Source organism: Oxyura jamaicensis, chromosome 26 (genome assembly GCF_011077185.1).
Source record: "Oxyura jamaicensis isolate SHBP4307 breed ruddy duck chromosome 26, BPBGC_Ojam_1.0, whole genome shotgun sequence".
NCBI classification, from domain to species: domain Eukaryota; kingdom Metazoa; phylum Chordata; class Aves; order Anseriformes; family Anatidae; genus Oxyura; species Oxyura jamaicensis.
Genome location: NC_048918.1, coordinates 6,089,646 through 6,112,021, shown reverse-complemented (window position 1 = coordinate 6,112,021; position 22,376 = coordinate 6,089,646). Strand labels below are relative to the sequence as shown.

Genomic DNA, 22,376 nt, shown 5'->3' with positions numbered 1-22,376 from the left:
AGGCTGCAGTGTTAATTTTTAAATATGCTTGGGTAACTGAGAACATTAACTATTCATGATCTTATCTTCAATAGCTGCTGGTTCTCTGACACTGTGCCAAAGTTGAGATGTACATAATAAACCTGGGAGAGCTGAACTTACTGGGAAAGGTGATAGCTGGTTTTTCCTGAGCACCTTGTTGAAATGATCACAGGATGGGGTGGGGTTTCACAATTCTTTTCCACAAAGCAAGGCTTGGGGGGCAGACTCGTATCACTGAGGCTATCTCCCTGCAATTACGGTGGCTTGAAAATACTTAGAGCATGCAAAAAGCTGGTATCTGAGGAATGCTGTGGACACACTGCGACTGTTTCAGCTCCAGTCCCCTAGGAAAACCCAAAACATTCTGTAAATACCAGGCAAGCCTCCTGAGGCAGCTGCAGGAGGCAGGCAGTGCTGTGTCTGCTCCCCAGCCAGGGCTGGCCCCTCAGGCCAGGTATGGCACTGAGGAAACCCTGGTTAGCAGGCGTGTGTGCTGACAGAGGTAAGAGTCGAGAGCCTTTACACAGAGAAAAGGCAGCCCTTTAGCTCTTGCTGAAAAAGCAAAGGAATGCAGCATTATGGCAATAAAGGGGAAGCAGAAGTACTCACATTTGCTTACAGCCTGGCTTTGCTTTTTGGTTCCCGCAGTGCGGGACCTACAAGCGCGACACGCTGCCCTGCTTGTGGGAGCAGACACGGGCCACGAGGAATCAAGCAGTGCTGCCAAACACATCGCATGCTGCTGCAGAGAGCCGGGCAGGGACCCAAGGCAGGGCTGCCAGCAGCTGAGCCCCTGCTGAAGAGCGTGCTCCAACAGCTGCCGGCAAGGCAAGGCAGGAGCCTCCGCAGGGGCTGGCCGGCACTCCTGGGAAAGCGGTGCCGAGAGCTGCATCTGGAGCTGCTCTCTGCCAAGCTGCTCCCCTGGGCAGCCCCTGGCTGCCACGGCCAGGAGAGAAAAGCCTTACGCTGGAGGTTGTCACGTGCTGTGCTTCCAACAGCAGTGTGCCAAGTTGGGTGGCTCACTTCTGCATGTTGGGCTGGGGTGAGCTCTACAGATCCACACTTCATAGGCATGAACCTTGAGGGTCAGCAAGAAGGGAGGACTAGGCAGCCACAGCTCAGTTCAACTTGGGAAAAACTATGTAGTGCTGACAGCTGTGAACAGGCAAAACAGAGTGCAGGAACCGTGCAGGTGGTTATCAGACATGAACTAGCAAAATACTAGAGTGGTAGAAATAGGGTAGATTAATTAAAGGAACAATAATAATAATAAAAAAACTTACACAGGTTTTTAGGAAAGATGGTAGCTGGTAGGGTGGGAAGTAGTCGCTTCTCCTCCTGTAGCAGGGACGTGCTGTCACTAACTCGTTTATGCTGCTGGTCTGTTGCCAGAAAGAAAATCACTTTTGGCACTTCAAAGGATCCAAATAGCAGGACAACAGTGCTACGAGCACAGAGATTGTTGAGTCTTCTCACTCGGAGGCAACAGCCCTGCTGTTGTACCATGTTTTCAGAAGTATGGTGTGCTTCCTATTGGAAAACTGAAATAGGAGCTATTTGGTAACAAAATCTACTTTTAAAAAAGGCTTTATTTTTGAAAATAATCTGTCTTGGTGGGAGGCAGCTGACAGAAGAAAAACTGGCACCGTTCTCATCTCTCACAAGCAGCAGGTGCCTCAGGTAGCATATACAAGGCACTTGAACCAGGACTGCAAGCAAAGAGTTTTCAAGAAAACAGACAACCTAGTAACAAATTCAGATCTCACCTCTGTAATCTTGCTGCAGAATTACTAGTGAACCTATTGAAATAAAAATTTTCCTTCCAGACTGCCACTCACCTTAAGTCATTTCCTCTCCACTTGGTTCCATTTGCTCCATGCCCGGACTGCAGCAGTGCCCATCACTGGCAGAATCAGCCAACAGCCCCATGCCCTGGCACACAGCCTCTGAGAAAGGGCTACAAGACCTAGTTCATAATGCCAGCTACCACTTTGTTACCATGTGTGGAAGCTAATTTGTGAGTCAGGCTAAATAGCAGGTGCTCTTCCCATAATGAAAGGGAAGGATTGGTATAATATTCATGTTAAGAAGACTGGGATCCTACCTGAAACTGCTTTATGAGGTCTACTGCATTTTCTTCCCTATAAAAATTAAATATCATTGAATAAACACACATTCTTTTATCTGCAAACTAACAGAAGTTACAGTGAATGTTCAATGTACATAGCATTTTATTGAATGAAGGTATATTACAATAGGCAAACATATATTACACATGCTATACAAAATATACATTCTTATGTGAAAAAAATATAAATAGACACTAGGAAGTAGCAACAGGGAACAAGAGCATCTTTGCTCATGCTGAACCACCAGTTCCTGTACTGTCAGTACTTTGGCTTTGATTGAAGAAACTGTATTCACTGCAAACAGAATGGCCGCTCCGCTATTTGCACCTGCTGGAGGAAAGGGTAAAGAAAAGACACCTGGCTTTTTTTTCTGCAAGTCTGCCTAGTAAGTTTTTCTACAACATTAAGCACAGCAACAAGTTCACCTGTAAATAGCTGCATGCAACTAGTTCATGTACTTTCACAGAAGTCAGTGCAGCTTTAGCTCCTAAACTCTTTCAAGAGCTAGGACTTCAGTTTGTTCTGGTGCAGACAGCATAATTTTAAAGCCTTGTTCTGGGCAAAGCACATCTTAATGACCTAACACAAGTCTGATCATACTAGGTAGTTGTGCCTTAAGTACACCTAAGGTTTTGGATGCCCCCCATGCACATCAACAGTTGGAATGAGACAGTTGAGATATCTGTACTAGCTTAACCCCACAGAAGAGAAGGATGTAAGAAAATAAAAGGTAACAAGCATTTGCCAAATGGTGATGGGAGACAAGGCAGCAGTAGAGGTGCTACTTTCTTGCTAGTGGGAAACCATGGCACTGCACATGCTAAGAAGCAACTGTCATATCAGCCTCTGTGAATATCTGAGTAAAGCAGCAAGCAGACCAAAAGGATGCATCTTTACTGCTGCTGTAGTTTCTTTTGTGACCTGACGCTTCTCATCTGAATTTAAACTGAAAGTTCCTGCAACAGAAACAAGTTTGGATTGAAAATAACCACTAGGTCTTAAATGCTATCTGGGAAGGAAAAGCCTGGAGGAGATAAAACCAGAAAGAAACAAACATAAGATTCTTCTTTTAGCATGTATGTTACATGTAAGCCCTTAAAATATTTCAGATGTCAGAGGTCTAAGAATTTAACACCTGTTTCTCCACTTTACCCAAAGGTCAAGGAAAATTGAATCCTCTTCCTACTAAAGCTGCTGGCTACCAAAGCCGCTGTAGCTGCTTTCAAAACATGGTAAGAACCATTAATAATAACAATTGCTCATTTGCATAGATCTGACTACTACTCATGCCCAAAGAGGTGTGGGAAAATAATCACTATTCCCAGCACTTCCTCACTCTTTCACTCAACTAAACCACAGTCTCAGAAGGTTCAGCTGTGATTCTGTAAGACTGCATCTGTTAATGCAGTCACACACCCTTCTATTTAGGAATGGATCAACAGGAAGTCTTACATACTTCTCTTCGGCTTGTCCAAAAAGGTTTTTGTCTCTATAAAAATATACCTTGCAGCTGTTTTCACTTTAGTGCATATCCTATGGCTTGAAAAGACACAACAATGACTAGGAAGAAAGCCCCATGCTCTTCAAGCAAGGCTACACAGCATAGCATAGAAGCACTCTACCTCTGAATGCAAGATACTTGCTGAAAACCCACTGCTGGTGGGTCATTAACATATTCTACATAAAGATGTATTTTCTTAGAAGAACTTTTCAGGAAGTCTTTGGAATGTTCTTCCTCCTAACTTTGTCAGGCATGCTCCACTAACAAGTGAAGTTTCTTTGCTCCCTCTGCTTCTCTCAACAAGTACTAGACTTTCATTAGAGTGGTTCTCCCCCATGTTATTTCATTGCTCACCTGTCAAATACTTACACCTTTTTGCCACCCTGTGGTCTAGGAAACTATTACAGAGTTCAATATGGTAAGAATTTTGCCTGATCTTTTACAAAAGAAAAGGGCACAAGTGTTTTAAAGTATACGTGCTTCTTGGCTGTGCAGAAGAAACAGAAAATCCACAGTGTAGTTCACAGATAATTTATCCAATGCTTCTCCAATTCATCTAATGTTCTTCATCACATTATTCTTTTTAAAAGTTCATTTAACTGTCAGCTATGAAAAATACACATATACCTCTCTGCAACATACACAACACAAAAGCTTTTTAAAGATAAAAGCTTAGATAAACTTCTGAAATAAACCACTCAAAGCTCCCACCTTAAAGCTATTTTAAGAGATGAAAAGAAACATGTTGTGTACTGTTTTTTTGTTTGCTATTTACAAAAGCTTCTGAGAAGTTGGATAATACAGCCTATAGTGTAGGCGAACACCGTTAATGCAGGGTCCACTGGGCTTTATGCTCTGCTAGAAAAGATAAGCAACCTAATATAGAAATGTAAAGACTCACTCAGCACATAAAGTGTGTTAAACTTGGAATTCTGCTAATCTAATGAAATTGATCAGCTTGCAGTCAGGTCAGCCAAGCTCAATGCGTACAGAGTTGTATTTGACAATGAAATTCATCAGTATCACAGTTGCACCACATATCTATAGCAAATTCACTTCTTTCCAAAACAAAGAAATTTTTATCCCCTCAGAAACAAGCTTTCAATACCACAAAAAAAAATATGGCTTGATATGCAGCTGTCAAGACTAACAGTATCATACGTACTTTGGCATAATAAAAATATATTTACATTACAGCCAACACATTTATATGCTTAGTGTATACAAAATATTTATAAATGCAAATTTATTTACAACTAGAGTCCATTATTCATAGGAGAAAACAAGCCCCAAAGTTAGACTGGTGACAAACGCCTGTCAATAGTCTGAGGAACAAAAAGCTGGCCAAGAGTTTTATGCTTACAATTACTGGGGGATTCCATGAGGAGGCCCTGAACATTTGTTTTCAAGCAGACAATGTACTGTGAAATAGCTATGCATTCTTGAGAGATTTTCAAAGCATGCACCAACACAAAGGCTGTCTCCAACATCAGAAGATCCATGCTTTAACACTGTTCTTGTGGATATCTCTAATCACCATGTGTACATCCCACGTTCCAATATAGTGAATCCAAGCAAAAAGGGCATGTGCCACCTCCTTCTAGGGAGTCTGTCTTGGTTTACTCAGCCTGTAATTGTAGGCACACGTACAAAAGCATCTTTGGCCTAGGGGTTAGTCCTGAGGTAGTAAATACAAAAAGTCAGTTGGTACGGATTTGCTTCCAATACTTCATTTTAGTGTCTTACGTGGTTTCGCTATAGTCATGAATGTTCCGTGTCCTATTAAAATCAAAGTTATGTTCACGTAACCTGTGGCAAGGTCGGGGTGAAGCAGCTTGCTCCCGGTCACTGTCAATAATGCCCTCACTTCGAAGAGGTCGTGGGGTCTCACGGGCTGACTGCTGATGCAGGAAGTGTGAATGAGAGAGCGTTGGATCTTTGTTTACTCCCCATAAAGGAAGCTGAAAGGGTTCTGAGGAAGAAAAATTAGCAGATGAACAGGAGTGGTTTCACGATAAATACACTCTAGAATTTAGGCAGATTTTTTGAGTGGTATTGCTTAGCGATAACTGTCTTCCTGAAGTTGTTTTCTCTGTTTTTGAGAGCATATTTTAACTGGATACTCTCCCATTTCAGCAATCTGTTACAGTAATCAGAAAACAATATACACAGTTTCAGTGTGAGTTTTTACAAAGGCTACATGAAAAAAATCAACATAAACCCAATAAATTTACCAAAAAATAAACTTGGAGCTGTTTGAAACTCAGCCCAGCTCATACAGAAGGGCCATTTGAATTTCCTGTGTTAAGCCTTAAATCATGTCTAATAGGTGTCCTTGAAGTACATGCAAGGGATCGCATTTCACAAGCTTTAAGAGAGAAATTAAGAAATACCATCTTTAGTAACATCACCCGCTTCAACTCGGGTATTGGATGCAAACAGAGCTAGCTCTGAGAACAAGTGGTTAACAAACAGATTCATTACTCCACAAACTATCATGTTACTATGGTATTTGTAAAACTAGCTGTGAACCAACACTGAAAGGCAGCACAACAAGGGCCAGCAATATCAGGGAATACAAAACATCAGAAAGAAAATTATATGCTCACCATTAATATGCTGGGAAGAGATTTTCTTCTCACTTATTCTGTCATGATTGGTAAGGAAGACAGACATGTCTCTGTCTGCTAAAAGAGCACTGGGTTCATGCTGGGTGCGTGCTGTATATGTTTCCTTAGGCACCTGCACCATGAGATTAGGGAGAGCTTGATCCAGGGGGTCCTCTTCTGTGATGTAGGCATAGGGACAGTATTCTCGTGTCCTGGAGTAGATGTTTGCATTGTCATAACAGTCTGAGCAGATCACCAATTGTGCTGTACCACCTGATAAACAGTAAGGAAAAACAAAATACTCTCAAAGAGGATAAGGATGCTTAAATTCCATCGACTTTCATGTATTAGGATGATTTCATGATTAGGATGGCATTACAGCAGCACAGTTTCAAAGGCCTCCACATACAGTTAACACGGTAACAGAGTATTCAGCTCGACTGTTTACTGAGGAAGTCACGTGAGAAATGTTGTTTGTCAACATCCAAATTCTCAATAGCATAGCCTTTCAGAAGCTGATTACAAAAAACCACAGGAGCGAAAGAAAAATCTCATGTTTGCTCTCCTGTTTCGAGGGCAGAAGGGCTCCAGCAGGTCCAACCAGCTTAGGCACCAGGCTGAAACAGTACTGGAATCAAAGCTATCCACACAGGTGTGTGTGTTGGAAAAGTTCACTTTGTGTCAGACAAGGCACCTTGGGCTATACCTGTGCTCTGCTATGCTCTGGTCTCAGACTGGATGATAAAGTGGTTACTGAGACAAGTTGAGAAGCAACTCCTTTCCTAATACAGGCTCTAGAGACTGACTGGACTACAGACAAAGAGAACAGATCATCATGGGACACATATGGAAAAACTTGTACTGACGAATCACTTTTGGAAGCCAGGCTGTATAACAACTGAATGGCTCCTCAGTATTTGTATGGCAAAACACCTCTATAGACTCAACATCAATATCCTGAAAAGGGTCCAAACAGGGCAGGGAAGTACTGCAGACCTGTAGACCTTTTGGTTGTAATCTTAGTCAGCTGTCCAGCAGAGGCAGTAATTTTACGCTAAGAACAAAAGGTCCAGCAAGTCATCTTCCACGCAAACCTTGTTTACACCTCTGTTTCTTATTATTTTTAAGATGCCAAAGGAATGTAGCAGCATAAAAACCTACCTTGGCATTTAACCTAGGAATTCTCTAATGGCATCCCTGTCTTGCTGGACAGATCACAAACCCTGGAGTAAAGAGCCTCTGGAGGAAAATAGACTACTCTGGGACTTGAAGGATGGCAGTCATGACATCTACATGCAAAGGCACTGAGAGTAGAGCAGATGTGAGCCCAGACATTGCTGGACCAAAGCTTAAACTACCTGCATGAAAAGCAGAAGCTTTGATCACAGAAAAAAAAAAACAAAAAAAAAACACCACTGGAAGAGAAACAAAAGATGCCTCAAACTCAAAAGAATCAATGGAAACCTTATGATCAACCTGAATTCTTCTCTAGGAAAAGTGAAGAGCTTTCTACTCTACTATTCTTCTCTACTATCCTACATTGTGCAACACTATGCCAGCTATGAGGACTAGAGGGTGCACTGGCATCCTGATGAAGTGCAATTGATACGTGTGAGGACTTTGCTTACCATCTGTGCCTTTATGCACGTAGCTACCGGCTGGAGGCATCAGTTGCTGATGGCTTCCTGCCTCTGAGTTGCTGTAGCCTTCCTGAGGCTCTGACAGAGTTCCTTGGGAGGATAAATAACTGGGAATGTCTGCAGGTAGGTTCATCTCCTCTGCAAGGCAGAATTAACACTGATGACATTAAGAGCTAAGTAACATCAGCACTATTATGCACATCAACAAAAATATAATACAGAACCTCAGCTCACATATGGTTATCTTTTCTCTACCTTGATGATTAAAAGTCCATATATCTAGTTCAAAACCAACAGGCACAGAATACCTATTTACACACATTATTCCAGGTCTTGAAAACATTCACGTTAACTCAAATATTGATTTTCAAATTAGTGTTTCCCCTCGATGCAGAACAAATCTAGTGTGTCAAGAATAAAACAGACTGCAGATACTTAAAAATAAAAATCTAAGCTCGCCTCTTCCCCTAATGGATGAAGTAGTTTGAACAAATCCCTGAATAGATTTTAGAAGGAAATCTTCAATGCTTTGATCTTATCCAGCTGTAATGAAAGCAGAAATATCATCACTTTTAAGTGTTTTGTATTAAAAACATGTCTGAAGCACATTGCTTTGGCACTTTACCTGTGTTAGTGATGCTATAATCCTCATTCTTCCTTCTCATGTGGTAGATCACAATAACCCATACCAGGGAAGTTCCCACAACACAGCAAACCACAACAATAATCACGATGCCTACTGTTGCCCAGCCATCTTCCTCATGGACAATGACACTCTGGGATGAATCACAATTTGGGGAAGCCAGGACATTTAGGTAAATATGACCACGCTCAGTGCCCAGAGTGTTGGACATAATGCATGTGTACTTTCCAGCATCCTCTAACCCAGCATCCACAATGATAAGGAGTTGATTGGCTGCAGCAAAAAAATGCCGTTCTGTGACTGTCAGAGGCCCATCGTCTTTAGTCCAGTTGAGGCGAGGGGCAGGGCTGCCACCAGCTATGCACTGCAGGACAGCAGTTTCACCTCGGGTTACTGTTCTGTCTTCTAGAGGCCTAACGAAGGAAGGAGTTTCTGTAGCAATAGAGGGAAAAAAAATAATAATAATAATTGTAAGATAACTTCACTATGCAAGCACCACTGTGTATTCCATGAGATTTAAAATCTGACTTTACAGCCTGAACATAAACATAAGCAACGAAATACAGGATTCAGGAAATCCTGTGACGTCAGTTATTCTATGGATCACTGCAACAAATGCTACAGCAAACATCCTGAAAACTATGCTAGCCACATTCTGCTTTATGTATTCTAATTCTAAATTTGCCTATGACCATAATGTTACAAGTGTCTTCAAATAAGACTGCACTCTAGAAGGAACTGTCCTTCCATTATTACTCAGCATGTTTCATGCTGCCTGTGACTAAATTTGTTCCAATACAACAAAAATTCTCATTTACATTGCTGGACTGAGGTATCTCCCTCAGTTCTCTCCTGCAAAGATCACCCTAACTTCACTGGTCAGCACTGAAGCTTAGCTTCTAAAAAGCTTCACTGTTCACAAGTCTTCTTGAGTGCAGTGTTCAGATGCCCCCAAACCCTACAAAGCACTTAAGATACACTGTTCCAGAGGCTTCCAGAGGCAGCACATTTAAAGTTTGGTGGGGAGGGTTGTGTGTGGTGCAATCACGGGAAAAGAGTCTCTTGCTCCTTGTTACAGAATACCATCAGCATCTAGAGAAAGAAGATACTATGCTCTTTGTATTTTAACTTGATTCTTTAGGACCTAAGCCTGCTACTTACATATAAGCTACACAACCATTGCAGAAGTGAAATGATCCATGCCAGCAGAGATAAGCACATCACTTACCTAACACAGTCAGAGTGGCATTTGCTGACAAACCGCCTGCAGTGTTTTGTGCCATACAGCTATAGATACCCATGTCTTCTATTTTTACATTTGCAATAAAGAACACATCATCCTCAGGCATGACATGCATTCTCCTCTCTCGTGCAGCAGGGAAGTCTGTTCCACCATCTTTCTGCCAGGAGATCTGAGGAGTAGGGTGGCCCTCTGCAGCACACTCCAGCCGAGCCATTGCCCCAGTACGGATAGTGAGATCCATGGGGGTTTTCAGGAAGGAAGGCAGCTCTGGATCAAAGGAGATACTAAAGCTTTAGCATTTTCAGTAACAGGAAAAAGGCAGCAAAAGCACAGAATATCTGAAAACAAACAAATCTGGAACACCTGTAGTTTTCCCTGGTTAAGGCAGATTCTTAACAGCTGCACAAATGTTCAAAGTGGTCACTTCTAAGAGCCTATGCTTCAAATTTAAATATAACACCTATGTTGTTAATTTAAGATGATCTGAACGGTAACATTTCTCATGGGGAAAACACGGGGAAAAACTTTAGGTTCCTTCATGAGCCCTTTGTCACTCTCTCTCTTCCCTGGTAATAGGGAAAGCAAACTTCTGTCTCCACAGTTGCATGTTTTGCAAAAGCAACACATTCATCTGCTCTCCAACACAATGGGGATCAGTGGTCAACTGACTGATGTAAAGAAGTGCCTTCTCAACTCCCTTCTCTGAAGTTAAAATAGAGATCCTCTGTTACAGCCAAAAAAGGGACTTCATAATTTGATTTTTCAGTTTGTTTCCAGTTCCAAAAGCTACTTTTAGTTGAATCTTCCCTAGCTTTACAAACACATGGGGGAGGTGCTTAGTTATGAAGAGACAGCAGAGGGAGCTTTTAGTTTAAGAGAGTTCTACCTTCATTCAGCTAGATGAACAATTCAGTTCTAGCAAAAGCATGGGAGATAACTGACCCTTTTCAAAAGTAAACAGAAGGCCTTTCAAGCCCAGTATCACTTATCTGCTTTAAAGAGATGTTTGATGCATTTAAATACAACTGAGACATTATTGCAAGGCTATTTTGAACCAGATCTAACTGAGGACCAAGGAATTCTAATGGGTTTTATAAATAAAAATGAAAACATGAAAATCAGACTCGTTACACTTTGGGTTAAAAATATTTCATCTTTGTTACTGTTATTGCTTACCATTAACGGTCAGCTTGGCTTTATTGGAATAGTTGGAGCCAAAGTGATTGGTGACAATGCACTGATACCTTCCTTCATCGGTGAAGTTCACATTGAAAAGATGCAGGACAGTGGTGTACTCAACAACCTCACCACTTTGCTGCTGATACCTGGCAAAATTCTCAACCTCTGCATCATACAAGACTTCACTATCCTTACGCCAGGCTGTGGACATGGGTGAATCACTGCTGCTCACAGCAGTGCAAGTCAGAGTCACATTCATGCCTCGCAGAGCAATCGTGGTCTCAGGATGCACTCTTATCTGTGGTTTAGGGAAATTATCTGAAAAGAAAAGCACCACTATTAGCTACTTTGCTCTCCAGCATGCAATTAATATTGCAGGAAAACTCACTGAAAATACAATGTAAGCAGAACAAAACCTGTAGGAACAATATGTGCATCCCAAGCAGGACAACTATGTTATTTCCATATTTTCAAGCTAGAAAGAGGATTAGAACCACAGGCAGAAGTACAGAAAAAGCACTGAGGTCAACATAGAAGCATGATCTTGAACAGCACCCTGCAATTCCTACAACTGTCTAGAACTCACTCTATTTAGCTTACAAACAGACTATGCTTGGCTGAAGAACTAGGTTACTTTATGAAAGACCGAAGACTTACTTTCAGAGAGTTTATATATCTTGAAGAGTCTTTAAGTTAAACAAATAAAGAATAGCAAGCTAGCAGGTCACACCATCTCATCACACTGAAGTTATTTCGACACCTATTATTTCATTGAAGGTATTCTCACAGGTACACAGTGTTCAATGTCAGCCACAACAGTGGTAACATTAGAATGGGGAAGTTGATGCTTGTGCCTACATGATGATATTGTAGCGTTTGCCACCAAAAGGATGAAAGAATTATGCATACGCAAGTAACAGTTGTTAAACTGTTCATCTGGAAAACAGAACACCAGACTATTTCCAGGCCTGCCACAGACCACACGTGATTCTGTGCAAAGAGTCTCTCAGTTTTCCATCTCACAGTTTTGTTACAGAAATAAATAGGCTTATATTTGAAACTGCGGTGGCACAGAGACAGGTAAATGTTACAGATATGGAGCATCAGAAAATATGCCAGAGTATTAAATATCCTGGCCTTGCTGGTAGGGACAGGAAGGAATATAAGTGCCAAATAGCTCTTATAAAGAAAAAGACATTCATAGTCAGGAAGAATGGAAACATTATCAGTTTTTAACAGTAATCTAAATGAAAAACAATGCAGTCTTACACAATTAGAGACCAAGCACCTCCAGCAGTGTTACAGCTGGGTTTCAGAAAGGTATCTGCACAGATTTGTGTTATGTTTTGATATCAGAATTCATTAAAAATACAAACCACAGACAAAGTCATCAGGGTCCACACTGAGAAGGCTTTGTCCTGCTAACCATTCAGGATGAGCACAGCTAACATTTACAGCCTGCTGTAAATGAGTGTCAGTGAGCCACTGTGGCAGCCATTTCAACTGGCAATCACAAAGCAAGCTGCTAGTGTTCAAAAGTCTGCAGAAACAAAGCAAAATGAAAGTGTGATTATACTTTATGTATTTCACAGTCCTGCATGTGATTTCACCAAGCAAAACAACATTAAAGCATATATTTCCAGAAATTACAAGATTTACAGTATTCTTTTATTCTTTTTTATATTTCTTTTTAATTCTAAGGAAATTAGCCTTGGATCTGCAGCTTCTAAATATGTATGTATGGTCTCTCTTTAAAGTAATTTAAAAAAACATAATACTGCAGAGCAGCTCTGTATCTCAAACTAGACACATTATGAAATGAGTGTAAGTTTCAATATTTGTTTTCATGCCAGCTAATAAATATTTAAGAATTAAAGTGATTTGTTTCACAGAAGCATCTGCTGCAGATTTTCTTCTCTGATGCATGAGAAAACTGAGGAGGGAGAAGAGGAAACAACAACAGGTCAACTTTTTCCTCACTGCCTGCTTTCAAAGTTTCTTAAATATTATGTATGAACATAATTGATTGGAGAGAAAGCACAGTATTATAACAAAAAGTAATCTTCTACTTAGATGAATCTGATAGATCTGCAGTGAGAGTAGAGACACACAAACAAGCCAGAATTCCAACCTGCTGTTTGCCCATACATACCAGTGATTTCTCACTTAAGATACATAAGAAAATGCAATGGAAGTCTTGTCTTTAACACTGAGAATGTGTCTCATCGCCTTCCTCCTCAAACTGTCAGACTTCGCAGACTAACTGTCCATATGGCCAAGATTATCTAACTAGATAACAGTTTTAAAACAGATTATATGATATTCAGAGACTTTATCTCATAGAGATGACTGTTACACTAGGATTAGTCTTGGGTGTGAAGGTCACTTCACATAATACTTTACATGTCTGAAGATTAGAAGTCTCTAGTAGCTTAAGCATCTGCTGAGCAACTACAAATTGTTGTTAAGCTTTAATTTTTAAGGCCTTTCCCTAGGCAAAAAAAAAAAAAAAAAAAAAGGAACAACAAAAACGTAAGGGTTTGTTAAACCCCCTGAAAGACTCTTGATGAATCATTTATGTTCATTGTCTAGATACTAGTGTGTTTGGAGTTTGCTGCAAAATTTTAAGATACAAAAAACTACAGTTCACTATGGCAAGAAAAAAAATCATTTTCTACTAAATTGCAACTAAGGAAATGGATGTTCAGATTTTTATCAAACCTTAAACCAAACCAAGTATACTGCCAATACCTTTTAGTTGATAATTTATTAGCTTTGTTTTACATATTTCAGGATGAAAATGGGATGCACTTCAGTCAACTTCAGCTAATCCTGCAACAGCTGAAGGATTCTTTACATGGCAAGAATTGTACAGAATCTGTAAAGAACTGTCAAACTTACAGCTCCTTCAATTGAGTCTGAGCAAACGCATTTTCTTGGATGGACATTACTGCGTTGTTGCTTAAATCTCTGCAAGTTAAGCAAAGAACAATAACGTAAGTGTAACTTCATATGCTACCCTCAGTTAAATTCTTGAAAATTTGAGGGAGAATACAAGGCTGAAGTTGATAAACAACTAGGAGTTCTACACAAAGCAGAGTACTTACAGATGTTCAAGTCTTTCAAGACCAGAGAATGCTTTCTTCATAATTGATTTAATCTGGTTTCCTTGCAAAATTCTGAAAGACAAGAACCCCCCAAGCCCAAAAAGCAGCTTGAATGTCAATATGAGCTCATAAGACAGACATAAAAAGAAGTTTCCCTAGGATGTTTAGCTAAGGTTTTCTTCTTTCTAGACGAGATGAATGACTGAATACCATTTTCTGAGCTTGAAGGCTCATCTAATTTTCTTATGGATAGTGTTTCTTTTCCATCCTTAACTTCGAGATCTGGGTCTGAGATGGGCCAGAAGGTAATTCAAGCCAGCAGAATAGAAAAGTGATAAACAGAACTTGGGAGCAGAACAATAATATCCTAATACCAATCTGCCACAACCACATTAGTTCCTGAGGTAGTGCACTCATACTATCTGTTATAAACAGTGTCTGTAGTTCCACAGGATTGCATAGCTTCCTGCAAAGCACACAGCACTGGATGCAAAGCGCATAGCCAAAGTACTGAAAAGCTGCTAAATCAATGTTGTCTCATATTTGGACAAACACCCCCCCAAGAAACAGCAACTTTTATCATACTAAAGCAAACAAAAGTAACACTCACCATACAACAAGACCATGCTATTCCAATAATAAACGCAGTCAAATACTCATGCTTAATTTCTTCAATATGGTCCCATAAAATGATCCAGTACTACACAGATCCATGGAACCCAAACCTCTGAAGATCATAGCATGGAAGGGGATTGACTACAGCTGCCAATTAGAAAGTCCTTCTGCCTCTCGTTATTGATTTGACAATTAATATTTTGCATTTTCCCTCTGTTCTGTTTGCCTGAGAAGTACTGTCATTACAGTGTTTTGTAATACATACAGTTTATCCAGCCTGCTGAGTCCTGCAAATGCTTCATTTGCATCTTCTATGGCCCATGAGATCTCATTGTTCCTCAAGTCCCTGCAGGAGCAGAAGAGCTTGATTACAAACCTTGCAACATCATTGCGTCCACTGCCCGTGCTTAGCTATGGAAGAGAACTTACTGTTATTGTGCCTGGGAATGGTGTTCTGGTCAGGCACCAGAACAGGCTCCCCAGGAAAGTGGTCACAGCACCAAGCCTGCCGGAGTTCAAGAAGCGTTTGTACAACACTCTTAGACATGTGTTTTAATTTTTTAGGAAGTCCTGTGTGGAGCCAGGAGTTGGAGGTAATGATTCCTTTGGGTCCTTTCCAGCTTGGAATATTCTATGGTTCTATGGGACAGTGTCACCTGGAAGGTCTCAAGACTTGTATAAAACTATGTTTGTCAGAAAATGACTATTCCGTTTCAGAGATGCAAGGGAAAGTAGGATTGTTCGAGATCAATGCCTCAGACAGAAGCACAAAAAGTACAAATTCTTGATGTGGTATTGAAGAAAAGACCCAGTCTGACTCGCAACTGTCATGTGATGGACTGTTTACCAGAAGCTGGGAGAGGCTCCTGAAGCAAGTTGGTTCACGTAAGTGAATTAACCAATACACTAGCAGCATTAATCTTCCTGAGTAACAGGCTTATAATGGCATTAGCATATTAAGAGATTACACACAGGTTATAGCGTAAGGCTGCCAAGCACAATGTAGTAGATTTTCAGAATGAAGTTGATATTCTGCTCACAGATCTTGTTAGCAGCTAATGGGATTTCTGCTTGACCTCTGCACAGCACTTCTGCCCCTCACACAGAACAGTGGCCTAAGCAGAAAAAACAATACAGCAGCATTGTTTGTTGAGAATTATACGCTTTTTAGAGAGAAGGTGAAATAAATCCAATAGTATTTTCAGCTGGAATGGCATGGATAGAGCAAAGAGTTTCTAATAAAGCCAGTTTTCATCTCCCTCAATACAACTGCACACAGAATTGCGGACAGTTGTGTGTTTAAAGGTACACTGATGGAAAGGAGTCTATGCTGCACTTTACCAGATACTACATGGATCAGCTTGAAGCTTCTGAAGAAGTTATGACACAGAAAGCTAACTACCTATACAATTGCATGTGTCATCTCATAGAAACGCTTCTTTCCTTGTGCTAGTGGTGGAAAAAATGCAGTATCTGCTTTTCCTTCAGTGAGACTAAAATGTGTAGATTACTATTCTGGGAGAGACTGGGATCAACCTCCAGGATGTCATCAGTGGTAACATGTTGTCTTATTTTTCTTGCTTTGAAAGACAGAAGGCTTGTTTATAATACCTCGGAGGAGACATTTCCACAATACATGTACTTTAAAGATTAGGACTAAAAGAAAAGAGTGCTTGTAATTCCACAATTCATGTTTTGCAAGGATTGGAATACAGACCTGAAGCTTGCTCACGCTAAGATTTTTCCTCTCTGAAAAGTAATCAGTTTAATGTACTGGACATTGAAATCATCTACCAAGAAAAATGACTAGATGAGTAACATGCCTAATTTATTTCCAAGTTGGTAGTTCTTGTGATTTAAAAGTAGTTTCTATAATTCTCTCCAGGTCTGCTTCAGAGTTTTAGATTGTGAATGCATGAGTGGTATCAATGCCAAGCTAAAATATTATGAAGTAATGAATGTTTTTAGAATTTAGAACTTCAAATCTTCAGTGCTATTCTTTGATACACCTTTAATCTTACCTTGCTCTTATTACCTTGTAGTTTATATACAGTTTTTACAGTTTGTTCTAGGTTATTAAAGCTACCTTGCAGAATAGTGACAGGAGCTGAACATATGGAGAAATACTTATGTCAGCCTTCACATTGAAACAAATAGTATACAAGCAACAATGGAAGTAAGCAGACAGCACCACAGTATCTAGTTTGAATTATTTTTACACTCCACTACTCCAACCACTTAGCAAAACGAGGGAGCAACCCAAAAGAAAAGCCCCTCATTGTGTGAGCTGAGGAGTTGGCTCCTTATGCATGGCTGGGCACGAATGCTTGGAGCTTTGTTTATCACCACTGCCCTGTCTAACACATTCCATCCCTGAAGCAAATGGCCAAGTTTTCAGCTGTTTGTCGCCCCTCAGGAGCCCAGGAAAACCTACAAATTAATCTGCTCTTGTTCTTTTTCATCCTACTCTAGATCTAAGAAATTAGTTTTAATTATTCCGTTAAAGGCTGCATTAAGGCTAAAAGAATACGACTGCTTACCTAAGTCTCTGGTAAGTTTGCTTATTTAAGCATTTATTTAATGAACTGACAGAGGGGCTATAAACTTTCAGTCCTTTCTCAGCTACCACTGTTTAGGATGATTACAAATTTTCAGATCTACTTGGGAAGTGTTTTAATTATTATTAAAATTCAGGATTGAGTTTTGTAAAAAAAATCAAAGAGCTACAGCTGGTAACAAAACTCCTGACAAAAGCAGAGCTGTGCCTCAGATGGCAAGTAATCCTACTCCTCTCCTACATCTTGTGTGACTTCAGCTCACATGCAGGGTGGGCTAAACAGCACCTTCTATGACTAGCAGGATTCACCATGTGGTTTCATAGTTATCCAACCTTAAGAAAACCACCTGGAATAAAGAGAGGTCCAGACTGGCATTTAAGCAAGTCTTATCCACACCTTCTGGTGTGGATAAGACTTGCATTTAAGACTGGCATTTAAGCAAGTCTTATCCACACCTTCTCAGAACTGGTACGATATGCAGCTGAGTGCTTAAAGTCATCAAACCACTGTTTCTCATCACCACACTCAGCCAGGATTCTGTTATCTCAGCATACCAAATGATGGTCAGCCCCTGCCATACCTGAAGGCAGGACAGCATACACCAACACGATGATTTCAGACCATGCCGAGCGCAACATTCATCATGTTTACTTCCAAAAGAATTGCTGCATTAAACAGATTCTAGAGGTTTTCTGTACTTACAAGATTTGAAGATTCATCAGACCTCTGAACACGCCATCAGCAATGTGACTAATGTGATTGTCACCCAGGTTTAGTTTCTCCAATAAACCAAGTCCCACGAAGGCAGATTCCTTGAGGCGAGTTAGCTGGTTGTACGACAAGTCTCTGAAAATATTGAACAAGACAAGTGGGGGGGATTAATTAGGAAGACACTATTGAACCTGATTAACTATGTAATCTTGATAAATTTCTAGTAGAACACTTCTTAAAAAAGTAAAACACAGCACTACCATGGGCCTAACAAAGAAATTGAGTACTTCCTTCAGTAACTCACTCCTACTATGTACTACCCAATACGTTACTTGCAACATTACAAAATCCCCACTGAAAAGCAGCCCAGGACTTACAGCTCAGAAAGTCTTTGGCAGAACTCCCATGCATCTGGACTGATCCTGTTAATGGCATTCTGGCTAACTTGGAGTTGTTGCAATGTCCGCAGACCATACAGCCAGCCCTTGTTTATTTCTGTTAAGTTATTATGTTCCAGTTCTCTAAGGAAAATAGATGGAAAAACATTTGCAAAACAGGTAATAAATGAAAACATATTTACAAAGTTTTACCTAGTGGATACTGAAATGATTTACTAACATTAAGCCTTACAGAACTTGAAATTCATGATTATATTGTTCCATGGAAACCAAGAGTGAAGTACACAAAAAATCCAGCAGCAGAAGTAAAATTGCAGTCTGTCCTGAAAGATTACTTTTTTAAAAAAAAACTTTTGCTAATGTTGCATTGCATACCTCTGCGCTATGTCAAAACATTACCTAATAAAGAACCATCCCATGTTACAGAGAACACAAATGCTTTCTTGCAAAGCAAGTGCTGAGTTTTCAAAAAGTGCTCAGTTTTAACTACTCCTGTATTTGCTATCCTACTGGTACTGAAGCGGAAAAGCAATTCAACTAAGCATGCTAAAATCAGAAAACTGAAAAATATTCACAAGTACACAAACAAAAAAGCTATCAGTGACAAAGTGTTCTTGATCACCAAGTAGAAAGAAGTTGGAGAGACACAGTATCTTTACCCCTCTAAAGTAACCAGATATGATAACAACATAATGGGAAAATGCAGATCTACAAACTCATATCTTGTGATACTCATCAATATTTCAGCGCAGTCTCAGTGTGAGAGCAGCAATACAAGACATAACCCTACACAAAGAAATTCCAGAACTGGGTATACTCACAGTTCTTCTATGTTATTCAGGCCAAAGAATGCTCCATCCATTAGTCTGCTAATCCCATTGCGTTGCATTTTTAAAGATTTTAGGGACTCCAGTCCTTGGAATGTAAGGCTTTCCACTATTTTAATCCTGTTCCTCTTCAGTTCCCTTACATAAAGATATCAGTAAAATATTAAGATGTATTTAATAAGCAACATTTTGTGACCATCAAGAACACATACTGAGATACTGTAAACACTATATTTTTAACCTTTCAGGACTGCTACTTACAGAAACTGCACATGAGGCAATTTGAAGATCTTTGGTGAAATCACACTTATCCTATTTCTGTTCAGCTTTATCACTATTAGAGAGCTAGATAAATTATCAAGACAGCCTGCTTCTAGGGTAGTTATTCTGTTGTTACTCAGATTCCTACGAAAGAAGAGGAAAAAGGAGTTTCAGAACGTGCAATATTTTATGAACTGCGCAAGCATGTTGCAGCAACCACTTATTACCAGAACTCAAGTTCCTTGTGAATTCACATCAGAAATCTGAGTTCTAGCATACCAGAAAGCTGTAACTTTTTTTTTTTCCCCAAAATAATCCATGGCAGGAGCTGATCTTGACTGCATGCCATACTTCAGTTAGACATGGTTAAGACAACGTCAACAGGAATCTACACAAAATGAGCTGAAATAATTCCACGTCCCTGTGGGGTGAGGTGTCAGCACTTTGGTAACAGCAGTTATTGTTTTCCATACTACCAGAGAAAAAGCAATATGGATTGCTATGAAAAGTATTTAATTTCAAGCACATTTGTAGCTACATTGAGTGCTCCTACCCGTTCAAAGGCACGCAAGGCAGCCTGCATTAAGACAGAGTAGATGAGGTATTCAGCAACGTTGAAGAAACAGGAACCCCAGACATGGCAGACCACTCATACTTACAGATACTTTAGTTGCATCCGTGGAAAAGAAGCAGCTTTAATTTCTGAGATAAGGTTAGAACTAAGATCTAGATTTTCCAATGAAAGGTAAACTTGCAGCTGCTCAGCATTTATTTCTGGAATGGTATTGTGTACCCTGAAAAACACAAGCAACAGAGATGGTTACTAAAAATCCTATCTTTCATGCTGCATGGCTATACAGCTACAGGATTCTGTGTATCAACATCACCAGTGAGTCTTTTATGTTGGAAACGTAGCACACACTGCAGAACATTAGTTCTTAAAGCAATACTGAAAATCCAAGACCGATTTGCCGCCCTGACATATAAATAGATTCAAGTTCCGGGGACCGTAACAGGGCTGTATCTCATGGGAACTGTCAGTGCTAGACTGAATCCCTCCCCTTCAAAGCTGCCTGTCTTGGTGGACTGCATTTTATTGGTAATTTAGGGTGACTTGATTGTCTAACTGATTTGTATTTCTTTAAGGAGTGCTTACATATTCCCTAAAGCACTTTAGAGGAGTAGCATTTCAGACAAAAGAAATTATGCTTTCCTACAACCCGATAGGAAAATTCTCATTTTTGTTAAAACAAGAAAAAGGCAGACAAGCTGTTACTTACAATGAGAGAAGAGTTATGTTTGAAGTTGTTTCTCCAAAATAAGGAATTTCACTTAGCTCATTGTAATTCATTTTCCTTAAAGAAAAGTTTTTAAAAAATCTTTACTGATACCTCAAAGAGAAAAAACCTTCTATATACAGCAGAAAATTCATATCACAAGACATTTAATAATTTAATGTTAATAATAGTCGTTGACAAAACAGGTTGTGTAAGATCTTAAATCCTAATAACTTGAAAAACGTAACAGTGAAGCACACAAGTTTTTACTATTTTTGATGGTTATTATTACTTCTCTTTAACTTTGAACCAGCCATAGTGAAAACAAACAGCTCATTTCTTTTTAACATATTGGCCTGCTAAACTTCTATGAAAAAGCATTCTGCACACAAAACACCAGTTTTACATAAAATTTGCTGCCAGCAAAGCATCCATTTTTAATTAACTAGCATCAAATCCTTTTGCAAGTCAGACCAGACATCTAGATATGCAATGAAATGTACTCATTAGAATCACGGGGGAAATCTTTGGTTTATCATCATAAAAAACAACTTACACTTCTTGTAGTGTGTGACCAGGTAAATCAATGCTCCAGTTGGATGACAACAGATGATTATGACTTAAATCCCTAGAGAAAAAAAGAGAAGTTCTAGAAGTTCTTCTAGATGGCACTCCATCCAGCAAAACAAATGAGGCCTTTTGATGCCTTTCTGGCACTAGCCCAGAACAGAGATGAGTCGCAGACACTCGTGCCGACAGCCCCAGCATCTCTGTTTGCTGGACGAGGCCGACTCCAAGACTGGGCCCGCGGCATGCTGCTGGTACCCTGGCCGCAGGGAGCACGCTGGCAGTAGGCGCACATGCATCTCACCACTGCCCAAGAAGTCAGGGAGCCTGCCTGGAGCAGCGAGCTGTGCCCGCCTATCGGCGTGGCACCACGCTGGACACGCCATTTCCAGTTCCCACACCACGCACAGGGCTGCTGCGAGCTATTTCCAGCAATAGCTGTTCACCTCCTGATTAATTCCTCCCTGGCCAGTCCTGTCAGGGGTTCTCTCTCACGACCACAGACGTAACAGCACGCTCGCATCGCGGCTGGTTTTAACATCAGACAGAGCTGTGGTTACGCTGACACGGGAGACAGTTACCCTTTAGGAACAAAACTACCACATATCTACTAAGAACACTAAAATGTAACTGGCTACAGTCAAAAGTATTTCCACTGACAAGCAGGCTCAGTGACAGCACCATGGGCACATCCACTCCTGCACTATGGACCCGGGGACAGCTCTACCTACACCGAGATCCGTCCGGCCGTGAGGCTCTCCAGGAACGATGACGGGGCAGAGAAGACAAAGCCTGCAATGCCCCTGCTGAGGAGGGGGTCCCAGCACAGGTTCAGCCCTCACTGGGCACAACAAAGATCCACAGGGTCGGTCAGCAGCACGTGCACGGTGCAGGAAGGCCTCCCAACAGGGGGCTGGGGGCTGCGGGACTCTGCCAACCAGTAACTGCCATGGACCCAGTGGAGACGCAGCTTTGGCAGGGAATTACTAAAATCTTGGGAAATTGTGAGAAATATCTCTATTTCACTTAGCAGTGGCTTAAGCAGCACAGCAATAGTCTAAAGTTTAAGGCAATTCTTGGCTCTAACTCT

At 40.6% G+C, this 22,376-nt stretch overlaps 1 protein-coding gene across 1 annotated transcript; it reads right to left on the bottom strand.

Annotated features, from left to right (window-relative positions):
* Positions 1–2,234: 2,234 nt before the first annotated feature.
* Positions 2,235–21,347, bottom strand: LRIG2 (leucine rich repeats and immunoglobulin like domains 2). Its single transcript, XM_035346869.1, has 17 exons — positions 21,276–21,347; positions 20,723–20,797; positions 20,102–20,236; positions 19,443–19,586; positions 19,176–19,319; positions 18,334–18,477; positions 17,948–18,091; positions 14,953–15,033; positions 14,073–14,144; positions 13,867–13,935; positions 12,342–12,505; positions 10,963–11,283; positions 9,772–10,053; positions 8,526–8,975; positions 7,889–8,038; positions 6,261–6,533; positions 2,235–5,623 (listed from the first exon to the last, which is right to left on the bottom strand). The coding sequence occupies exons 2-17, from the start codon at positions 20,791–20,793 to the stop codon at positions 5,394–5,396; spliced, it is 2,874 nt and encodes a 957-aa protein (XP_035202760.1). The 5' UTR covers positions 20,794–20,797; positions 21,276–21,347; the 3' UTR covers positions 2,235–5,393.
* Between the last annotated feature and the right edge of the window lie 1,029 nt (positions 21,348–22,376).

Bases quoted from the DNA above. Each gene is read 5' to 3' on its own strand.
- LRIG2 (XM_035346869.1), bottom strand. From the start codon at position 20,793: ATGAATTACAATGAGCTAAGTGAAATTCCTTATTTTGGAGAAACAACT. The intron at 19,587-20,101 runs GTAAGTATGAGT...CTTCTTTCGTAG, and splicing joins CGGATGCAACTAAAGTATCT to GAATCTGAGTAACAACAGAA. The intron at 18,478-19,175 runs GTGAGTATACCC...TATTTTCCTTAG, and splicing joins CTGAATAACATAGAAGAACT to AGAACTGGAACATAATAACT.